Below are 24,013 nucleotides of genomic sequence, written 5' to 3' on the forward strand. Positions count from 1 at the left end.
AGACTTCCGAGTACATAATCGGTGACAAGTCGCAGTCATTGAATTTTGTCACTTCTCCGAGAAGTTCCCCGCGGTCTAGTACTTTCTTGAAATTTTTCCTACATCAGGGAACACGAGATATCCTTGATAACTCATGACAATGACGGTTCTAACGACCCCGGGAGAGCATTACTTTTTTCCTCTTACGTGGGGCATCTTTTACGAATGACGCAAATAGGAAGAACTGAAATACGGGTTCTTTTCTCATGAATTTATTTAATCCAGGTTGAGGTATATTAATAAGAAGGCATCGTCATGAAAGACTTGATATTTTCTCTTGTTTAAATATGGCAGCACGTTTCGGGAAAGTCATGCCGCAGTAATTTGTCTGGTGTACATTGATTACGATTCAAAGCAACGCATGGCCTTGACTTGTGAGAAATTGTTGAAACTAACGAACATGAAGTACTTACTCGGCAATATGATAATTCGCATGAATCATATTAATTATTAACAAACTCATGCTCGGGGTGCATTAAGAGTGTCTAGTTTTTACCGACGAGAGAACATTGACCTTTAATGACAGACCCCTCTAACTTTAGAAATTATGGCGTCAATATTTGAATAACCGGTTTCCTGTTAGCATTCCGAAGGAAAAGAAATACCCCTGCGCTATCTATACGGCACGATTTGGCTAAGTCTGTTATTAAAATTTGTTAAAAGCTTCGACATTAACATCGAGCCGCTAAAAGTTCGCGTTGATCCTTAATTTTCCGCGGTTCGAATTTGCACTTACCGCGTACCGTTTGTACGATCGGAGGGCATACAAACATGTAAAAAGATGTATTTATCTAAGGACACTTAAAACAAGGCACGCACTCGTCCATCTTGTCTCAAAAGTAGACGATTACATTAAGATGAAATTATGCTTCAATTATAACTAACCCTGTTACCGGGCAAGGAGTATAAATTTCGCTACTTATTTTCTAAAATCCTATCAATTTTTTTATAACATCCTACATGGGAGACTTTCAAGCCTTGTCTAGGCAACTTCGTCATTCTAAAGCCTTAATACTAAGATGATGGAGGATCGCCAAATATTATGCCGTTTTATAGACTAAAAAACGTATAAATATCGTCCAAAACAATTGTTTCAAGCGCTATTGCGAGTTGTCTAAACTGATAAAAATCGACGGAAATTTACGTACATGCTTGCACACTTCGGAATTAAGGTTTCAGATAGAAGAATGTAAAATGGAAAAATAGTAAAATATAAAATGTATAAATACACCTAATAGTATATATTAGCGCATTTTTACTTAAATTAAATGCAATTTTACCGCAATTTATTGTAGCATCAAAATAATCAGTGATCGAGTATGTAAATTTACATGGGAATTTTCATCAGTTAAGCTTACTATTTAATCGGTATTGGCGAAATGCCTCGAGAATTAACGAAATTTATTTGGAAGTACTGACCGATATTTTTATACGAGCACTCGATGGACGTGCATAAGAAGAGGATGACTCGTCCTGGAGGGCCTTGATCTTCCGTCATGCAAGCAAGATGCATTCAAAGGATGAGCATACGAGGAATCCCAATCTCGATGAAAGATACCTTCTAGTTGCTGACGGATACCGTCTTGATTTTTGCTGCCAACGTCTTCGAACACCATACCGATGCCTACGTCGATACAATTAATTTATTTCTCTACCTTAAGTAGATATTATCGAGACGTGCAAAGCATGGCGGATTTTATTGCATGACCGATTTTCGGAATATTAACTCGTTACTCACCGGCGGTATTTAGAAAATAGTCACCGGACCAATTGCTCGTTCCGATGTACGAATGTATATCCGTGACCATGTACTTGTTGTGGTTTACTCGCGAGAATGGTATTTTGTCAAATTCCGGCGACGTTGGAACGACAAATCTCTTCTGCAATGAAAGAAATGATAATTCATTAATTTTTGGAGATATCGTAATATCCAAAATCTCGCCGACTTGCAACAAGTGGGATCGCACTTACCACTTCGATCGTCACGTCTCTGTAACTGTTGGAAAGATCTACTAAAGATTTCAGGAAATAATCTTCGGAAGACCTCGAGTGTTTCCACCAAGAAATTAAAAGTCGAACGTTGACTTTGCGTTCGATCGCTGCAGCCCTCAACGCGTTGTCGATCATGGGCCAATATCTGGACAGAAAGTGTAATATTTATGCAATAGTTGTTATATAACGATGGAATTATAAATAGGAGACTGTACTCACTTGACTTTAGGCGTGTAAATCGCCAGAGGGTAATAGTCCATCACGGAAATATAAATGAACTGCTCCGCCTTTTCGATGCAATGCAAAATGGCGTCCAAGTCGTTCGTCCGACCTTCCGGGGAAAATGGCGGCGGTGAGCTCTGAAGATCGATTTAAAATTCACTTTCCTCGTATTCTGAGTTCTTAAACCTGACTCCCAAGCCTTTAATACAAACCGCGATAAAGCTTCTGTATTTATTATCCTCCAAAGTAAGGTTCATCGGGTTATCCATATTTATTTTCGTACCGAGAGATTCCGGCCACGAAGATGGCACCTTGCCATCTTCCCCAAGTTTCCAGTAAACCTGGGAGAACATTGAAACTTTACCGGATCACGTCGCAAGATTAACCTAGCGGATCACTATTTCCCCCGCGAAGTTTTTTTTTCCTCGACCCGAGGAAAAAGAGGTTGTTCAACTTTGTACACGAATACGCGGGGAGAGATGCACGAAAATAATCCTACGAAGTCGGATAAACGCGAAATATTCTTACGTCGAAAATCTTGGCGAGGTCGGTCGCCAGGCAGGAACAATTAAATGCAACCAAGCCGAGTTCCTTAACTTGCGTCAAGGACCTCCAGTCCATGTTTGCCGAGCCAACGTAGACGTGTGTCCTGTCGATCAGCCAGAATTTTGTATGAAGAACACCCCCGCCGAGGAGTCCGGCAAAATTCAAGCTCTGTACCTGTAAAAATAAAATAATCCTTAATAATTTTCGTTACATAAATTCACTAGGTAAAATTCATATACATATGTACACGCAGAATCATATTTGGATAGGACTTGAATTTTTCCAGATAAACATTATTTAACGTACTCCGACGGACTCGACCACCATTTTTTAAGAACTAGAATCAACGAGACTCGGCCATAATATGTCAAGGCATACTTAACGAGTTTCTTATTTTTAGAGACGAAATACGGCGACGCGTGCATAATCGGACCAGGCCGAGCACGTGAATTCTTTCCTTGGTTGTATCCCGGAGAAGCTGTAACCTATCCACTTAGCTGATTGAAACGAAAGCGTTCAGGAAAATTAAAGGGGAATCCTCGCTCTCAAGACTTCGATGGTATCGCTCGAAAGTTTCCTCGCAACGCTCAGGAAACCGTAGGCAAAAACGGCCTGCAGTTATAACGCGCTTTTTAATATCGCAAAGCTCCTCAATGAGAACTCTTTCGTATTATGACCCTCCGGTAGGATGCACTCGTTTTAATTGCCTCTCGGGGGATACTTCATTAATTCCAGGGAAGCACGTGGGTGTAAACGACTCCGGAGAGTTCGACAAAGCCGCGATCGGAATCGAAAAGAAGCTGCGATAAATCATAGCCAATTTAAACCATCGAACTCTCCCTGATATTAATTACGTCCGGACGCCCCAGGTGTCTCAGGAGCTTGCTCGACGCTTTCGTCCGCCTTTGAGGCTTTGGTCGGTCTCGAATTTACAAAACGATTAATTCTCCCAACTTCCTGGCTTCGCCTCGAAATCGATCCTGTTTATTAAATCCTGATGATTAATTAGAACACGTGAAATTTCCCTCCTCCATGGGAGAGGGAGTCCCGGTGACAATAAATCCAATATGTCTTCCAGCAACGTGATTTAAGCCCGGCCGATAACTCATTCTCTCCCACCTCCAATCGCCATTTTGTTATCTTAACGTCGACCGTCTTCCTCGCTAACGAGAGCAAATTCGTACGATACACGAAGTCTGTGTATCGCGAATCTCGACCTATGAGCTCGTTACAAATTTCAATAACCATGTAATAGAACATACTCACCTGAGCTTTCGCCTTTTTGGCCAGATATTCTGTATCCACGTTGGGACTCAAGTGCGAAGGTGCGTTTTGGGCGATCCTTAAGGATATCCCTCGGTCTCTTCCGGCCTCCAGGAGAGCTCGAAAGACTTCTTCTCCCTTGAAAAGGATATTCGCAAAATCAACGTTCCTCTTTCCACTTTTCTATTCGCCCACGTGGGACATTTTTTACAGACTATATCGGTACGAACTTCCTTCGCGCTCTCGTCCGGATAAACGTCCTGCCTGTTCATGGTCCAGTAAAAGGAAGCAATTTCGACGGTGTTTCTTGCGGCAGCGATCAGCTGCATCCAGGAATCGAAGGTGCTGAGATGTGTCGAGGAGACGTTATAGGCCATTCCAAGGGGTATCGATTCGGTCAAGGAAATGGAACAGCTGTCCATGCAAGTAATTCCAAGTTTATTATTCGAGTCCGTCGAGTTGAGGGCATGTTTGTCAGCAGCATCGAGGAGGGGCAGGAGGACGACCAGGACGATGAGGATCAGGATGACGGTGATCGGTATACAGCTCGGCCTGCACCATCCTTGGCCTCCCCACCTGGAACAAGAGACACTTGTCGTTGCCAAAAAAGAGAAAAAGCCCGCGAGGTCATCCTCTCGATATTTAATAAGAGCTCGAGCCCCGAGGGGCCGGCATTATATCCATCCGGCGCGTTCTGTCAGCCGCGGATAAATATTTAACACAGAATATCCCCCGCGTAAATCAGCTCCAAATCCTGCCCCAGGAATATCGGATAAAGGGCAATTCATAATTCCGAACGCGATGGGGTGTCTCTTTCCGCGACAGGACGAATGACGAACTCTCGATTTTCCTTCGGTAAACACCCCTGCGACCCGCGGCAAGAATTTTTTTATCCGCACAAATAAGTTCCTTTTTTATGTTTACCCTGCCAGACTCGATACGACCACCCCCCGCAAGGGAACGAGATTTAGGGATCGCCGTTTCCATTTCCGCTGAATCCCGGATTCGATTATCTCGCGCGAAACGCTTATTACATTTTTACTGGGGACTGCGTGTGTCTATATGCTCGAAGAGACCTATTCCAGCATTTACAGCTTTTTATTTCCTAGCTGGACCTCCCTTTGATGGGCTTCGATTCTGCCCTGGTAACTCCTCGATTTAAATAACCGATAAACGAGCGAAATCTCGCAATTGTATCGGATAAATTGCAGGCTATTCTTGAGAACGATTGGATGACTTACTTGGCACCTGTTAGGGGGTCGTCCACGTCATTTCTTAGCATAAAACCCGACTGATCCCAGAGTTCCAGGTCGTCGTCGACCGACGAGTGCGCGTCGAGCCTGGCATTCTCGGAGACGGTCTGAAAAAAAGAGGCGAGATGAAACAATCCTGACGAGGTTGGGAATTAAACCGAGAAGCCAGGACATCCGAGAAATAAATCTCCATGGGGGAGTTTCGGAGGGAAGTTTCCCCCCCATCGACGAGTGCTGACACGACGGCAACTTCCTGTCCGGCCACTAATGAGAAAGTTCATATCCGAGCTTTTGTTTCTTGTGTATAGCTTCGGATGACAATGCTGACGCGACGAGGACGTGCCATTAGCTTTTAGCACGTGCAAATAATTGAAGAGAAGCTTCAAGGCCGCTCCTTAACGTCCTTTATGGCGCTCTCGCCCCCCCGCGAGCATCCTAGGCACGTAATGTCAACAAAATAATGCCAACTATCGATGGGGGTAGATTCAATTTTCGATTAACCTCCTATTTATTGGACAGACCTAATAATATTGGATCAGGGGAGAATAGGAGCAGCTCGTAATTGTAACGCGGGTTCCGATGGCCAAAACCGTCAATCTTTCTGGGTGGGATGTCCAAATATCGAGGTTTGGGAAGGATAATGCCAGAAAAACATTTTTTTTTTAATTGCTTGGTTTACTTCGTATATATATATTTTTTTAATTCAGCCAGTCCATTTTGGGCCATCCTCTTGATTTAGTACTGCCTATACAAAGAAAATTAAATCTCCATTACAGCGATGCTTGGAGTAAAGAGACGAGGCGCGGCTCAGTCGAGGATCATGATCTTGGTAGAAGCGGTACTTCAACCGTTGAGTACATCGAATCAATTCGATGTCGTTCGATCGGTTTTTTGGGGTCTCGGTGAAGAATTAGAAACTGGATTTTGATCCAGCAATTAAACGGGAATTAAAACTGGAATTGCGTCCATTTCTGTCGCGTCTTTTTCGGTTCGTTTCCTCTTCGCTCTTCCGTTTTCCTCTTCGAACGTGCAGGAATATTTCTTGCATTTTCTCGCAACATTTAATTCGCGCTGTCCGCGGAAATTAACACGTCCCGTTATTCAATTAACGACGTAATGGAATTAATGTGGGCTGTACCGACTAATTAGAGCCGACTTGGCGCGCCCCTTTATTCTTCATCAATGGTAATGAATAGATAATAAAGGCTTATAAATATCAAGAAAGTGGAAATAAGCCAGCCTTTTTACGTCGAAATTGTTTCCACGGTGCTTCTTTAACCTCGCAAGAAAATTCCCCTTTTCCTCCACGTTCCATAAATTTTGCGACCGAGTCATAACCTGAGAAAATCCGAAAAATGTGTACCCTAATAATTAAACAGATAAAAATCTCTTTTCGGGGAATAATTTTTTCGGTGCAATTTCCGTATCGGTATCGATATAAGGTAATCCCGTCAAGTAATTGACAGGGCGTAATCCCATTGAAGCCTCGGCAAAAAAAAAAAGGAAGAGTGGATAAAATCCATCCGCGGACGAATTCGATTTCCGAATAATTTTTCGCTAATTCTATCGGCGTCCCTTTTTTCTCTCGGCCGTAACTTCATGCTCCATCGCCGCAACAAGGGGTGTTAATTTTTTATTTGATGTCGCGCCCGAACCGCCCTCTGCGACCTTTCCGAGGGGTCGCAACCCCCGCGTTTGGAGACATCGTGAAACACCATCCATCACCCCCCATGACTCCGTTTGGGTCAGAAACAATTCCATACGAGAGTAATACATTCATAAATATATTAAGATAAATCGTCCGGAAATGTGAGGTTTTTCGATCACTGGCATCGTCCTCTCGATGTCCAACCCTCGTGTAAAAATCGCCGAGTAATGGTTATTACTATGAATAATGATCCCTCGATGATACCTCTTCTCGTCGTCTGCAATGTCGTGCTCGTTTCCGAAAAAATTGGGTGTTAATTTTTTATTCCATCTTTCCCACGAGTTCTGGTAGTTTTTCTATCGAGGGGTTGTGACCCCTCGAATCGGTCAATTGATCGATCGTTTCTTAATTTCCCCCTCGATCTCTCCAGGAACAAGACAAATACCGGAGTAAATGGGTTTAAATTAAGATACAAGGTGGATATGGTAATCGAATCGTCAATTGATATTCCTGTGCGTTCCGAATACGAGAGCTTGCGTTGTTTCGAACGCATGATGTTCGGCATCGAATTTATTACTCGCGGTATTATTGCGATAATATTGTAAGAAACAGCCGAGATTATCAAGAATGTCCTTTATTGTGAATGACGCCTTGTCAATTGGCTCACTGTTTTTAAGAGTCTCAACTTTATGACAATTATATTAGTGCTCCCCGAATAAAATTTTCTCAAATTTACTTTATGATTATTTTTTATGTGGTTAGATTTACTTTAGAATTCTTTTATTCGTTGACAAAGTCACTGGGAGATTATCGCGCGATGCGGTCGTTGACGGTTGCGACGTGCTCACCTGCGCAGAGAGTGCACGTGTGTCCGTGCACACGGCGGCGGCGTGCACTTACCTTCGATCCTTTCGACTTTCTTTCACCGGGTAAAATTCCTAACCTCGTCATCCCGCGCACTCCGGCAAAGGACACAGCGAAGATAAAGACGCGACCAGAACTCCGCCAGAGGCTGTCGAAAGCGTTTCTCTGGCGTTTAGGAAATAAAGCCGAGCTCGACTGCCCAAGGTTAGGCCCTGCAGGTTGCAGCAGACCGCGTCATCGCGTGGCAACGGCGATGCGGGAGGCGGTCTCATGCGGAGCTATCGCTCGCTGCGTCGAGAGACCGGTCTCTCTCTCTCGCTCCCCTTTCTTCCAGGGAGTGGGAGAAACAGGGCGATCACCTTAACCACGAGAAACCCAGAGGTCTCCCGAGACCTCCCCCGGTGCACTCCCCTCCCGCGACAACAAGAGACTGCACCACCGAATTACTTCGATCACGTCACGCGGTAAATCTCGCAAAGGAAAGTCACGACACAAAAAGAAATCGATGAATTGAAACGTCTTGCGATGATTTTCATTCCCGAACCTTAGTAGAACAATTTTAGTAGAATTTCTTTTCGAAGTGGAAATAAGTTGCAAAGATGTTTCTTTCTCGTTAGGAAGAGAGAATGTAAAAGAGAAGCAGTTTCTTTCGTTATTTGGATGATAAACTTAGATTCCGAGGGTCTGTAAAAGTTAGATCTGCCATATCCTCGGGTACATCCTAGTGATTGGAATTGGGTAAATTAAAAAATTTCCCGATTCTTTAAGTCGATCAAACGTTCATTTCTTTTTCTATAGTAATGGAGGGAGTAGATTCTTATTTTCCCCACTGTTGTAATTGGGATCCTTGGCGTTAAGTACTCGGTAACGTCTCGCTCATCATTCGACACTGCGAGTCTCTTGATATTTATGGGTGAGAACGAGTCTTTAGAGAGAAAAGTCGACGAGCTGCAGCAAAGCACACGGAACGACGTATGCGCAGCCGTCGCACTAAGGTTGCGCGCGGAGCTCCCTCGCGCGGCCAGCGCGGGAACGTCTGGACGGCAGGCGCCATATTTGAACGCCAGTTTTCGAGACCGATGCATATTTGATGGTGTTTTCTGCTCCACTGCGCCGCGACCCGGGGGGTTCGGAGCGTGTTATCGATCGCGTTATAATACATTGTATCCACTCGTCAATGCGTGGGACGGACCTGCTTTCTTTTCACCGCTCGCCAGGGATGATGGCTATTCGAAAGATTTAACGAGGGAAACCGGAAACCGTAATTCCTAATCCAAAAAGCGACTCAACTTCGTTATAACGAAGACGGCCCTCTCGTTTCAACATATCAAGATCCCAAACGCCGTATAAATAAACCGCAGCATATTAATTCATGATTTTAACCAAAGAAATCATTAATACGCGATTCGCCGTTTCCGATATCGAGATGCGAGATTAAGTAATCGCCGAGTTACTTAATCTTTGTATCTCTGACGCAAATTGGCGAGGACGCGGCCGGATCGCCTTGGCAATTTTGTCCTGAATATTAAATATCTCGACGGATCAAGGATGCGTGAAATAATAAATCCTTAGCGACCGATGAAATGTGAATAATCATTTCATGAAATTAGTAGCCCGATGGCCTCGTTTCGACGGGGACGGGCGAAAAAATGTCGATAAAATCACGCGCGGAATTATCGGGAACGGAAGACACGGTCCAGAGGTTTATAAACTGCAAGATATTCCGCCGATTGACAAGTCAAATGTGACCGTGCACCCTGTTTGGTCGGAGAGCAAAAATAGCCTCCTTGCTTTGACGCTCGATAGGCCGCCATTTTCCTCTGTTTGTTCGCCGCGGACGGACGTTTATGGACGCGGTTCATTAACTGGAATCCGACTGTCCGGAAACGGCCCCTCGCGGTGTAAACGGCACCTCGCGGCCTGTATACGCATTTTCGCCGTTTTCACCGTTTTCACTATTTTCATCCATTTCACCGTCTACCCCGCTTTCATCGTTTTCGCCATTTTCACCGCCCTTGTCGTTCCCACAGGGCGCGACTGGCAATTTTAATTTTCACGAGTGAAAAATGCAATCTTTAAATTACCTTAAAATGCAGTTTTTAGGTTCCGAGACGTTAGTTTGCGGTTACCGAGATGCAGACGAAACGAAGAATGTCTCCTCGATGTTCTCGAAGTCCCGTAGAAAAAAAAATAAATCTACCCTCCTCGAGTTCTCGCGCACCATGCGAAAGCACCATTAGCCTAATGCGTTTTTAATACCGACTAAGGACGGTAGGTAGTAGGACAATTATCTCGATTAAGCCCATCCTCTGCTTCGGCAGCGACTCCGAGCCCTTTGCTAAGAGGGTGTAATGAAATTCATAATTTATATCGCGCCAGCGGTTCGTCTTCGTTATCGAGCCCGGCTTTGTTTTTCCCTTGAAAGCTGCGATTACCGGCAGGAAAGAGAACCACGAAGGCGGATCTCGAAGAAGGACCCCATGGAAGTAGTTGGACTCATTCGGAGGACAAAAAAGGGCTGAAATTGAGCACGAAGAGCCTCTTCGGGGAGACCCTTGGACATGTAATGATTGTTGATGTTTCCGGCAATGAATGGGCGACTCATTGACAATTATTGAATAATTTATCCCGGCCCCCGAGGGTGCTTCGCGTCTAGTCCATTGATGGCATAGACGAGTCGATAGCGAGATGTAGATCCTATGTAAGAAAAAAAAAAGTTGTAGCAGTTGTGATACCAAATAATTTATAACATCGGGGTGACTAGGTAAATGTAGTGAAATTGTATTTTTTTTCGGTTGTAGATAAATTCCGAGAGGACCTCATCGCGTTCCTGATCGACTTTTTGCGGCGCCACCGAGGTATCGTTTAATTTTGTTTCTCCGTTTATGGGAAGAGCGTCGATCCTCGAAGGAAAAGAAGTCGAAGCCCGCGAAAGTGGTCGAGCGAAACTCCAGGGCGAGGGCACAAAGGAAAGCTGAAATTGGGCATCTTTTAGCTCTAGGCTGTGCACCCCTAATATGCGAAATAGGCCATTTTTCCGGGCGAATCCGGGGGTAATTGGTTATCCCGTCGACGGCGAAAAATTCAGGCGAGATAGAACCACCCGGGATCATTTTCAAGACGGCAATCGAACTTTCTCGCGACGCTTCGGGCGTCGACGCCGCGCGGAGATATTATTAATATCTGGACTCGCGACACCCCTGGAAACCGCGGGGGGAGACGTCGAGGGGACGTTAGAAATTTATAACGCGTAGTTGGCAGCCGAACTCGTTCGAAAGGGCTGGCAAGGGACGACAAACAATCAAGAGGGATGGCCTCCACCGAAATCGAGAAACTAGACCGAGTTCCGCGTCGAGTGCATCCACGTAGGGGAGAATCGCTCCCTTAGTCTTCGGCGAAATTTATTTACATATTGAAATGTTGAAAACGTGAACGAGGTCCGCTAGATAATTTTTTACCTTTCCGTTCACGGCGGCGTTATCTCGAAAATGATACAAGATTTGTGTTTTTAGCGGCGGCGCTTGCGGAATATGCTTATAAAATATCGTGGCTTCGAGCTTAAAGGGGAAGAGCGCCATTTCTCGACTCTCTCGGTGAATATCCTTGTTCGAGTATCGGGACATTTGGGTGGCGGATTCCCAACCTCGATCCGAGGGTCGTCGAGTCGCCGGGCGGACGAAACACAATCGCGGCCGATCTCGCCGCACTTTTTTATCCCTTTCCTCCCATTCGTCACCCCAGCCATCCCGACTGGCGCCATTTCCCGCCGCGAAGCGGACGTACGCTCTGCCGGTTAAAAGATTCATCCGACGGAATTATTAGCGACGAGGGAGACACGTCTGTCCCGTCCTTTCGATTTTCAACCCCTTCGACCGGAAGACGCGTCCTCGGCGAAGAAAAAAAAATCATCCACCTCCTCTCCACCTAGTCGTCGATTTTTTATTCCGAGAAAAAGTAATTCATCTAACCAAAGAAATATTTCGTTAATTCGAGGAACTTTACTCGCGTCATAATTTCGAGGAAACGTTGCATCGAATTTAATTAAGTTTGATTGAAATAATTACCCTCGATCGATGCAACGATCCATCGATCATCCACGATATCTGCTGTCGGTAAGTCTCGACGATCCGATCACTGGATAATTTCTTAGACTTCTGTCGGAGGCATCTGCAATATCGACCACGGGTTCGCCAAGATGGCTACCTTGGGTCGCGACGAGGAAAATCGGTCTCGGTCCCGATATCTTGGCTCCCTTCGATTTTTCGCCTTGGTCTTGCATTTGTTTCCCGACGTAATGGACAAAGGACGCGGGATGAATTTTGTAGGAGACGGCGACCGCGGGGGAAAATATCCTCTTATAGGAGGAAGAGGGAGAGAACGACCGGATGGCATGGCAAATCGAGTTCTCGAAGAACTCGAGTTCCGTTTAATTATCCGCAGGGTAGCCGCGAATGCGGCAAATACGGGAAATGCGGCGGATGCTCCGAGGTCGTCCGTTCTTCCGGAACGCAAAGTAGCACGGATCGCGAACTATAGGCGCAGACTACTCGAACTAGGTCGTAAGACCCGTGGAATATAGTGATTACAGGAATAATTTCGAGATGTGCGGCATATCTTGGCGAAGCCTCGCTCGCATACTCGTAAAAGGCTCTACATATATCCGATACCAAAAGCAGCCCTACTCGCAAGCAATTCAATTGTAAATATAATCTTAACTACCTCAAAAAATAGTCACAGTTGTAACTATCGCGTTATTAAGTTATAAGAATTATAATAATTATTTTCCAGACGATGGAGACACGGTGAAGCAAACGATACGAGACTTCAGAATTTTGTTCAGGGAATTTTCTGCAGGATTTTAATATAAAATAATTATAAACGATGTTTATAGTTCTTTTGCGAAGGTCCTTTTAACGTATCGGTAAGAGAGGGCGAGAAGACCGAAGGAATAACATCCCTCAAACGGATAGGAAGAACGCGGCGCTTAATCAGCATTTAGCGCCAATTACGCGCGAGCACACGACGAGGGACTTAATTATGAATCGGGGTATGTATCATTCGTAAGTTAATTAGCACAGACCCGAGGAAACAATGGCAATTAACCCCGGATAGCGTTACATCGACGTAATTGAGACAATTCGGGATCGCGCGGGAGTTACCTCCTGCGAGTTCAATGGCGAACTTGTTACGGTGCTTATACATATGTATTTATATACCGTATGCGTGTACACATCATCCGGAAATGAAAATTGCACGGGCGCGTGCAGGTAATTCGCGAACGGCCACGAGAACTATTTCGAAAATCGAGCCCATGTGCATTATGAGCTTCGATTGCAATTTCTGAGATCCCTTCCATTCGCTCAACGTGAATCCGCGAACGGAATTGTCCCTCGACACGTCACCGATCCACCCAAACATTTTATTTCCAGCAACAAAACGCGACCGGAAAATAGGAAACGTAACCTATGCACCCACGTCGATTTTTTACGCGCTGGGAAAAAATGAAGAAACAGCGTAAAAGTTCAGAAATGGACCGGAAGAATTATGTCGGGTACGAGCGGGTGTATATAGGCACATGGACAGTATATACGTAATGGGGTGTTAAAATTCTGCAACTTTGAAACCCATCGAGTATTTGCATTTGCTAAAACAAATACAATTTCTAGATATCGGGGTGAATTATTTTTCCGCGGGCAGTACGCGGTGGTTTACGATTCCAGGGGAATTAATATGGCGAGGATGCGGCAAGAGACAATTCCGTAAATGGGATAGGGCGAAACATGATTCCGAGGCCGGAGTCGAATCGCGGATAGTGAGTAAGTGGGACCAGGAAAGCCATCCCGGCCTCGTAACGAATGCTCCGCTTTCCGGCCTATGGGTTCTCGTCACGACACCGTACGCAACTTCCAGGGCAGGACGATCGCCATGGGAATTGGCTTCCAGGCATCAGAGCTCCATTCCGGGAAGGCATTAGTTTAACATTCGCCTCTAATGAAGCCCCGGGTAGCGGCGGCCACGTCTGTAATTTTACAGGACCCCGTGTGTCCCCATGGCTCGATTCTTCCGCTCTCATTGCCGGCTGACATGCACCTTCGAATCGCGGCCCTAACAACCTCGGCGAGTCATTTCCGCGTCTAACTCTCCACCTCCTCTATTTCCGGTGCGTAAGAAACGGATCCTTATCCATGGAATGAGGGATGCAATTGAAAAGAAAAAATTGCTAAACGTCGAGAATAATTCTTTTCGCTTCATCGGGGGCGAAGACGAAGCGATCGAAGGGACGGTAGGCTTTAAGTACGGAAACACCTGCTCGGGTAATCAGAAAATTTCCGAAAAAGATTCCGTTTACTTTTCAGGCACGCCCAATGCGATGCGAGCAAAAGGGCAGATTTAAGAGGAAGGGAATGATCAAAAATCGGAGGAGGCAAAACTGCCCTTGGTTTAGGGCTCGAAATCTGAAAATATGGAACACCGAGGGGGCGCACCCTCCACGATCGCGCATCCCATTATCTACGCTGGAGCATCCGGAGAGTTAAAATGCACAAGGCTGTAATCACTCTTAATAAAGGCGGCCCCGAATAAGGGTGCTTCGTGTCGAAATACCGTTAAGACTGTGAATTCTTGATTGTCCCGAAAGGCTACCGGCTTCCCTTACCGTAATTCTCGGACAAATTTAATTTCGAGCCACCCTCCTTTATCGCGGGAGGAAAACACCCTCCAATGTGTGTCCTGGACGCGGCAAGGCGTCACAAAACTTTTCCCCTCTTCGGAGCGAGTAATCCGTTTCCGCCTATCGACCCAAGAATAATATTAACGAATCTCCGTTAATCCGCGAAAAGTCTGCCGAAAACGGAAAATTAAACCGTGCTAATATTTTCCCTTGATTTTTACGTATTTTAACGTTAAAACAAGAGAAACGCTCGTCTAGTCGTTATATGCGATGTTCGGCCTGAAAGGAAATAATTTTGGAAGCACGAATTTCTTCAATTAAATTGATAAACTAACATTTGTAGTGGAAGTTGACCCGTCAACGTTTAGAGAGGATAAAGAGTAACGGTGGATGTTTAACTCTCAATAAAAACGCGTAACGTCCCACCGAGAACGTACTTTGCCGCTTCGGTTAAATTGATTGAGCCTAAGTAATGGAAATTCGGGGAAAATGTAGTTTATGGTGCCTGATAATCATGAAATTTGCATTGAAAAATGAGAGTGGTTAAGCCGGATCGACGGCTACTCATCGGACAGGTAATTTCGGGATAATGTTATTTCGGGGCTTTGTGAGGCCACCAATGAAAAATCGGCACAAGCGATTAATCCTTAATGTAACGTTAATTAAGTGCCGGGGAAATTGCAAAATTTCAAACCAACCGGCCGAATTTCACTCCGCGAAACGGGTGAGTCCTCTTCTCGGACAAACAACCCTGATAAAAACACATTAATCCACGAAACGTCCACAAATTTCCTCGCGTCAAAATTGGAATTAAAAAAAAAAAAAACCGATATTCGGCCGGCGAACGTTTACTTACTCGGTCTAAATTAATTACGCTTAAACAAACCAATTTGCCGGCGAGGGCATTCGACAATGCTGTGGTATGGACGATTCAGGGATATCGAAAAGAAATTATTGGAGGGATATATAAATATAATCCCTTCGGAAAGACCCCACTCGCATTATTGATAAATAAATGATGAATCGATGTCACGTTCGTTAATGAGCAAAGATTCGTATCCAAGGGTACAAGAATTACTTCCAGCGGACGTAACGATGCACGATTCGGGCAAACGAAATCGAATCGCTGGAGGACTTTGAAGTTTCGTCGAGGAAGAAGCGACACACGCGATTAATCCTTAATCGAGTGGTCGAACGAGAAAGCATCGCCCTGGGCCCCTTGCGGATGACTGCAGTTTCACGGTGCATTTGCAACAGGGCAGGGCGACAATAATAACGTTTGTGTGATACGGCCGGCGCTTTTGTTTAGGCTAGTACTCTCGTAAACGCTGGAATAATTGCCGGGGCGATTATTTGCTAGGGCCGGTTCCTACCGGAACAATCGATTTTGCGCGACAAACAGAGGCCGCATTTTTTTCCCCGCGCCCGAGGGCACGGATTTTAATTACGCATTATATGCTTCTCTGTTGGTCACTCTATGCGAATCGGCTCGGCGGGGGTGGAGGGCTAATTTTCCCCTCGCAGGGAGACAAACACGGCCGCCGATTAATTCAAGACTCGATTGTTGCAAGTACCCGCGAGAGTGTGGGCGTTTTTCATTTCTGCATCCCCTGGCCGCAAAGAGTCGCGAACAGATGTTGCGGGACGGTTCCTCGTGTCGGTCGTAATCCTTGCCGAGAGCTTATAAGGCTTGTATGCGAATACACGTATACACCGCGATTGTAAAAAATTTACCTGGCCGGCGGATTTTCAAAATTACAAAAGTTTCGGGAGAATATGAATGAAAACACGTGAAAATGGGGGTTGAAAGTGGAAATAAACGCCCAGAGCTCCTTCGATCCGCTTTCGCGGTATCTTCGGTAGCGACGCACCCTTCGACGTCGAAATCTCCCCCGAATTTCCGAACCGTTCAATTATTTGCGGCACCTGCGTGCTCGCCAAGTTTTCGGAAATCTCGCGATATCGCCGAGGCCGCTTATTACGAGCCGAAGTTCCATTTTTGCGGGCAATCTCGTGGACATAGGCGATATTACTCGGTTCGACTCGCGAACGGGTGCGCGACACGCGACGTCAAGAGTTCCCCTTTTCGTCCTCTTCGAGAAAAAAAAAAAAAAGAATCAGACCACGGGATTAAAATCATAAATAAACAAACAATAGAAATATCCTGTGAAATAATCGAGCAGCACCTGGCATCGGAGTTTACCGAAATTTATTGAGACGTTCAACGAGTTTACGAATATACTTAAAAGGGTTAAAAAATTGATTTCATGCATGCAAATAGAATAACCAGGTCACGAGATTAAAAATACAAAAATAAATAAATAACAGAAGTGGATCGGAAAAAGAGTCCTCCGGTGACGTCGCGCAAATTGGTGCAAGCCAGAAATGTTGGGTAATTTCAACGAGTCGTCCCCGGGCTTTCGGCGGTAATGCGAGGATTATTTAAATTAAGAGTGAGGCAGGTCGGAGAACGTGCAGACGGCCATCTTAACTAACTGGTTCATCTCCGTGAACTCTGGCCTACTTGCAACAAGTGAAATCTGTGTCGAAGGGTGTTCCCGCCGCGTTCCCAGGAAGAACGAATCTCCCAAACAAATTGATCGTCGCAATCGGGGCGAATCGAGGTACGAGGGTCCTCCAAGTCGGTTTTCGAGGGAAAAAAGGTCATGTCGGAAATGTCAACCGAGCCGGTGACCCGGGTAGAGCTTTTAGCCTTAAAGCCCTTCGCACCTTCGCTCCCAGGAGCCACTTTTGTCGTAACCCACTTGGGCTCGGTCTTAGGGGCCGACATAATACCAAACCGACGCCCTCCTGGCGTAATTTGCAGAATTCTGGTCCTGCCGCGTCAAAAGCAGGCATATCCCGTCGTCATCGGCCAATTTTCGCACTAATAGGGTGGTCCACTCCCGATCGACTGCTCTCTTTGGGCCCTGCGATCCCTTTCATGACCCCACATGATCCAAGTAACCATTTAAAAATTTCCACACCGAAAATAAATTTTCATTGCACCGAAGAAATATTTTCTCAATTCAAAGAATAATCATTTGACTCGAATAAAGTCGAATAAATCGAATGCGACGACTCTTCGGAATTGTAACAACTTATCTGAGCCAAATGATTATTATTTGAATTTAAGATATATTTCTTCGGTTCAATTAATTTTTTTTCTTAGGGGAAGGCCTAATTAAAAATTATTTCTCTTATCATGACCCCTGTAATCATTTTTAGTATGACGTGTATTTCATGCCAAAGAGGGCGCGGAAGTGATCGAAATAAATGTAGCGGGCATCTTAGCTTAATATGGGACGTGCACATCCTATCGGAAGTTGTACCAAACGTCTACTTGTTTTAAAATGATTTTTCATACCGATAATTTGTGCCTAACTCGAGGGGTCCTGCTCTTCCCATGCGGCAGCAGGATCACCACGTCCTGGTCCTCGGTGCGAGGATCCGCGCTTTTCGCGAAGCTTTTGCTCGAAGAGGACCCTCCAGCCGTGGAGGAAGACCGTGACAAGGTACTTGAACTTCCGGCTTTGGGGTACTTGGAATAAGCAACGTTCGTCACGTGGTTGTTGCCACCATACGACACGTTGTGCGTGTTGTTCACCTGGAAAAGAAACGAAAACGCCCCATAAAAATCCCAGAAATGAACAAAAAATAAATAATCACCATTAAAAGTCTAATCCTTGAGTCAATATTACAATAAGATAATGAATACAGAGTAATAACGACACGGCGAATATAATTATTCTGATTATAAAGAGTTATCTTTGAACTATATAATAGAATGTGGAGCAATTTTAATGTCAAAATGCGTCGAAATTATTTCCTTCGGAATTTTTATAGACGTCTAAGTCCTTGTACCCGAAAGGGTTAATTGCAGCGAATGGTGGATTTTCTCGGACCGATAAATACCAGAAAATTCAGAAAATTCAGGAATTTCAGAGGTCGAGGTCTTTCTCGCATTCAAAGTCTCGGGCTTGGCTTTCGATGAAAAGGACTCACCTGTACGAGGATATGGCAGGCTTGAGAGGCGATTTGAAAGAGCCCATCCTGCAGATTGCGTCCTGGCTGGTCTGCGCTTTCTCGTCCGGCTTTGCCCCATCCGAAGAAGGACATCTTGGATCCAGTACTTCAGGATCCTCGTTAGAACGACACGGACCCCATTATCGTGTCACTTTTTTATTTATTTGTTCATCAACCACTTTCAAACACTAGTCTTCATCCTCACAACCCTGAATTTCGCCTCTACAGCAAGGAGACAACAAAATTCCCAAAAAGGACTCGCACCTTGCCTTTGATCTTCCAATATAATTCGACGACTCCTGCGACTTCATCACTCTCTTCGTGCTCTTCTTCGACTTCCTCGATTTTCGGAAATTTCATGTAGAATTTGAACGTTGGAAAATAATCAGCGTCCTCCCTCGGAGCCAATTTTGAATGACACGAGTTTAAAGCGATCGAGATGAGGAAGATCCTTGCTTCTCGCCGGTTAATAAAGTAGTTTTACCGGTACTTTCTTGCGTTTAGAAATTCCATTTTAACTGGGGTAGCTGGATCGTTGACACTCGGGGGTTCTTCCCGAAGAGGATGCAAACAACGCCGGGGATCGATTAATCGATGTGACGTTCCGGCATCTCTTCTGCGCAACCGCGAATACTTGTGGCTCCTCTTCGGGTCTTCTGGCACTCTGAAAATTCACAGGGGACGGTAAATGACGCGAAATTGGGGTGGACTTTTTCTCCCTCGAAGAGGGAACGTCGAGATCCTTCATCGTCATCTTTCGATGGGATGGTTTGTCCCGATGAATTCCGCGTCCTTGAGTCATGTTTTATTCAGGACGTATGGCGGAACCATGGGGTGTCCACGTGTGGTCACACGACCTTCTGTCTATCGTGAAACGGAAAAAAAAGAAACTGCGTACACGGACGTGGAGCACCCGATGGCCGAGAGACACGCACCTACATTTATTAGACATTGTCGATGAAACACAATTTCGCGTCCCACCGTCTCCAAGGGACACCGATACCGTCATCTATTTAATTTCTACGCTTCTTATTAGATTATTCCAATTTAATTATTTACTTAAATTTTAAATCAGAAACTTTACTCGCTCGTACCCGCCCATATCCGTCTGTGCCTCGGTTTCGTCGAGGGCAGGAGCATCTTCCTTATTCAGAGATATACCGGCGATTTTTCATCTTTTCATCGCGCGAGTTCACTCGAGTGCACGGGTCAACTCGATTATGCTCGTCCGAATGTAGGTAAATCCTCACACGGCCGTTGTGCAAGAGTAAGGATTTTCCTGGAGTATATTTAAAGGTTCGCGGTGAAATTTCCAACCGGGCATATGAGTAGGAACCCGCTCTTTTCCGAGTTCGCTCGGTCTGATTTCAATTTCAAAATCCCGGTTTAAATGTCCCCGAATATATGAGACATCCTTCTAAACGTAATGGGACACTTTCGGCGGAGTTTTCATGACTTTAAAATATACAAAAAGGGAAACCTCCTCCTCCTCCTTCTTTTCGAGGTCGCAAAGGTACATTTGCAAATCGCGACTCGCGATTCCCTTTATCACTCGCGATATTAAAAAGAACCCAAAGGGTCTTCCCAGGCATTGCTCCGGAATATCGGCAATATCTGCAGCGAGTCGTTTCGTCATTTCTAAGGGAATATGGTCGCTGTTTACCTTCTAGATCCACCCCCAGCCTTGGCGACACCGCGACAGCCCTTAAACAAATACTTCTTCGGGGTGGAATTTAAGTCCGTCCCGGTATCCGAAAGCACGCGGACAATTTCGGGGATTCGTCCTGCCGAGACGTTGTTCTCCCCCGAGGAATTGACGAAAATAGAATTCACGATTATACCGCTAAAACAAAAGAAGTATCTCACTTATCGGCGGGAGACAATAGATCTTTACCTCGAAACTTAATACGACGATATCAATATCCACGGTTGAAAATTCGGGCCGAGAGTTGCGGATCCGTCTGGAGGAACGTCACTTTGTTCCCGGGTGCCAGTCGGAGCACATGGCAGCTGTCAGGGTTGGCAGGTCGAGGAGGCCGCGAGGCACCCGGGGAAGGGCCGCGGCGTCGCGGATCCGCCCGAGACAGCTGATTATCGATTATCGATGGGATCATTTGCGCCCGTTCATTAAGGCCGCGACAGGAGAGCACTCGGCGGTCGATAGTCCCCTGCAGGTCGGCGTGCCCCTCCCGGCCCGGGGGAGGAAAAAGCGAGCGGAGCCACTTTGGCGGACACCGGTCAACACCCCGAAGAAGTACCCGGAGAGCACCCCGAAGAGCACCCCGAAGACCGCGCGGCGGGGAAACGCGTCGCGGAGACGGGACTCGCAACGGTCGCAGGTCGGAGCTTTCCAGCTAGGTTCTGCCGAGCTTTCGGCTAGGAAAGGGATGGTCAGGGGGCCGCTCGCCTCGCGGCAGGCCTGCGCTTAGAAGCTTTCCGTGACCTCGATACACCTCGCCGCAAACGGTAAACACCGCAAACGGACTTCGACGCCGGCCCATTGATCTTGCGACGTTAACGCGCGCTTTCGGTGCCACGCTCCATTTCCACCATCGATCCCTCGGGGAAACTTCCGTGGAAATTAACATTCGAGCGGGAAAGTTCCGCCCCGGGCCCTCGAAAGGGTTGCCTGCGACGCGGGGAGAATCGCGCGTCGGGGGTCAGCCCGAAACGATAAGGGTCGTCCGGATGAAGATTTATAGAAATGTAAAAAAGAGATTTCATACTTTTCGGCAAATGGGGAAATGATGCGAATAACTTTATTATACTTCTAAGGGGGACTCCGATGAAGAATGAGTATAATTTAAATAGAGGAGCGAAGAATGGGTATTATAATTCGGAATTTCATATTAAAGAGTTTAATATATCCGGGCTCGTGGTCTCGTTCCCTAATTCCGAATTAATGGGATTTCGTTAGCTAGGTAACCTTGCCGTTTCGATCGGCTCTTTCCGATTTCTCGAGCAAAAATGGCGGCCTCATTCGAGCTCGTTGACTCGAGTCGCGTGCAGCTCGAAGAAATTCCGCCTGGCACTCGTTTCGGGGCGTACATAAACGTCGCGTTCATCATCTATGCAAATAGGGACGTTCAAAAATTCATCGTCGCCGGAAAATCGATTCCGCCGAGCCAATCCCTTCGAAACTTCGGGGGGCGATAGTGTTTTCGGACGATAGCGCGTTCGCGATCCTTGGGAAATTTAGCGCCCGGGTACGTATCTAGGTATCTCCAGCGACTTAGAGACTGCGGCGAATGCAAATTGCCGGGGCCATACCGAGAGCATATTCGAGGAACCCCTGTCGTTTCCGAGCAACTTGACCCTATTTTCGGCGAACTATGGCCGGTTGCGTGAACTTTAAGGGTTGCCAGAGAAAACATTCGACATATCCGGACTTCTGGCTTCGCCCCGGGAACGAAACTTTCCGCTGTTGTTCCGAGGCACTCGAGGAATGAACTCGGAAAATTAACGCCTGGAACGACCGTCTCCTGGGGGCCTTGTCAATTTCCATAAAAATTACATGGTTATTTTTCACCAAACGAAAATATATGTACATCTCAAATTGCTCTTGGATCGCCGGATCGGCGATTTCTGGGGAAAAGGAAGGACTCACGCGATTTCCCCATAAAGCCTTCGAATTACGGCGCGGTCTGGGCCGATGCGCAATTCCGTCTTCGGGGAGGATATTGCGCTTTCGAAGGAGTCGCGGGATCGTAATTCGAGGGAATTTCTTAAAAGCAAAGGGGGGAGACTCAACAAGGACCGGCAATTTCGGAGCCCGTCGACTCGCCAGGGGTCAGAGGGAATCGGCCCGAGAATTACCTCCCGGGGTGAAGTCAAACACCGAGCCGGACGTCAAGTCAAACAAGCTGTACCGAATTTCCGAAGGCACGATCGCTCCCATAAGCGGCGGGGAAAACTTTCGAGCGGCGGCCCAGAAAGCGCGGAGAGCCCGGAAAGCTCGCCGGGAGGCTATTTTAACGAGACCTAAGTAAACCAACAAAGGAGCCCCGTCCCCTCTCCGGGCGTTACCTGTAATTTCGCCCCGTTAATGCGATGCCATTCCACCCCCGCCACCCGTGTAATAAGTACGCATTCCCCTCGGATACGTGTTTACTGCCGCGGCATTCAAATTGCTCGGCCGATTCGCCAGACTTTTCTAATTGCACCGATCCACCCTCACGCAATTTTCTGGACACGTAAGTCGGGCTCGCACCCCGATCATTCGCTACTCCGGAATTATCCCTGGAATCGTCTTTCGTTCCTCTTCGGCGAAACTCGAGGGCGAATCCGCAACTACCGTCATTTTCTATCCAATTCATAATTAAACGAATTCATTTTTTTTTAATCGTTGTGTACAAAATTTATGCAAATTTCCATCGATTTTTAACATAACGGATAAAATCAATTGCGATCTTAAAAAGCCTCCATCATTTGGTATCTTGGAATTATTCGGGAAATAGCAGAAGTACTCGAAATTTTCGCCCACCAATTATGAAACCCACCCTTGCGTTATGAAATCGTCAAATCCTGTAACTCGAGGCATTGTCAGGTAGGGCCACGGTTGTCATTCAGGGATCCAACGTTATACAAGAAGCGGGATCGTTCGCGTGGTCGTATTTTATCCGGGGTATCCGTAAAAAGGAGAAAAGGGGATGAAAAGTCCGTCGCATCCCTTTGGTCCGGCGATAATGTCGGCATCGAGCGAACAATTTGGCGTCCACGGACGGGAATTCGGCGGCGTCGCCAACACCTGTCAGCCATCATAACACTGGAAACACAGGAGCGCTCTGTTCAGCGGTTGACAATGTCCCTTTGAGCATTTCGAGGGGCGTAATTGGCTTATTACGGCTGCCGAAACGCTTCGGTGTAACCAGGCCCCCCGATGAAAATTCCTGGGGTAATTGCAAAAAGGGGAAAACGGCGAAAGGGTATTTTCGCTGCTTTGAATTTAAATATCGGCCTGCAGGGCGGAATATGCGGTAAAAACAAATGACGACCACCCCGCCCCGCTTTTCACGGAGTCCAGGGGATGGAATTGCGCCAGGGAAATTGTTACCTATTCAATTACACCGCGGCGTTTTATTTATAATTCAGCCGCCCTCTATAATGCACCTCCGCAAGTGACGGGCACGAGAAGTTGTAATTACGGAGCGTTTGGGAAATGCACGGAACATGCCCGGAGAAACGCAAGGAGGGGGGTGCCCGCGGGGTCTGCAAAAGAATCAGGATTCACCCCCGGGGTCTCGAAAAAATGAGACTTCATCCACGGGATTTTCTTGAAAAGGAGAGATAAAATATGTTCCAACAACGTATTTGCTAAATATGCGAATCTCACCCTCGGGGTTACTAAATCAAATTAAGGGATCATTCCCGAAGTTCTTTAAATGCAGATTCCGCGACCTGGATGTTTTTCTCGGAAATTCTTTCGCGGGGAGTGAAATTTTACTGGGTTATGAAATCCGCGATTTTGAGGGACGTAGTCCTTAAATCTAG

At 46.2% G+C, this 24,013-nt stretch overlaps 1 protein-coding gene across 5 annotated transcripts in view; it reads right to left on the bottom strand.

The window, feature by feature from the left end:
• Positions 1–24,013, bottom strand: part of LOC105694623 (phospholipase D3) — a 37,404-nt gene that overhangs the window by 1,801 nt on the left and 11,590 nt on the right. For 2 of the 5 annotated variants that reach the window (XM_012415481.2, XM_012415484.2), the window contains exons 2-12: positions 18,503–19,187; positions 17,865–18,104; positions 5,304–5,422; positions 4,293–4,638; positions 4,066–4,200; positions 2,782–2,973; positions 2,466–2,594; positions 2,251–2,390; positions 2,011–2,176; positions 1,778–1,919; positions 290–1,663 (exon numbers count right to left, since the gene is read on the bottom strand). In XM_012415481.2, the coding sequence (XP_012270904.1) occupies positions 1,467–1,663; positions 1,778–1,919; positions 2,011–2,176; positions 2,251–2,390; positions 2,466–2,594; positions 2,782–2,973; positions 4,066–4,200; positions 4,293–4,638; positions 5,304–5,422; positions 17,865–18,104; positions 18,503–18,616 (1,920 nt within the window). In that variant the 5' untranslated portion in view covers positions 18,617–19,187 and the 3' untranslated portion in view covers positions 290–1,466. Of the gene's footprint in view, positions 1–289; positions 1,664–1,777; positions 1,920–2,010; positions 2,177–2,250; positions 2,391–2,465; positions 2,595–2,781; positions 2,974–4,065; positions 4,201–4,292; positions 4,639–5,303; positions 5,423–7,863; positions 8,406–17,864; positions 18,105–18,502; positions 19,188–20,417; positions 20,465–24,013 lie in introns of those variants that run through there. The other 3 variants (XM_012415483.2, XM_012415482.1, XM_012415485.2) reach the window with 3 other exon arrangements.

This window comes from Orussus abietinus, unplaced genomic scaffold (genome assembly GCF_000612105.2).
Source record: "Orussus abietinus isolate OABI.00-Male unplaced genomic scaffold, Oabi_2.0 scaffold80, whole genome shotgun sequence".
Lineage (NCBI taxonomy): Eukaryota > Metazoa > Arthropoda > Insecta > Hymenoptera > Orussidae > Orussus > Orussus abietinus.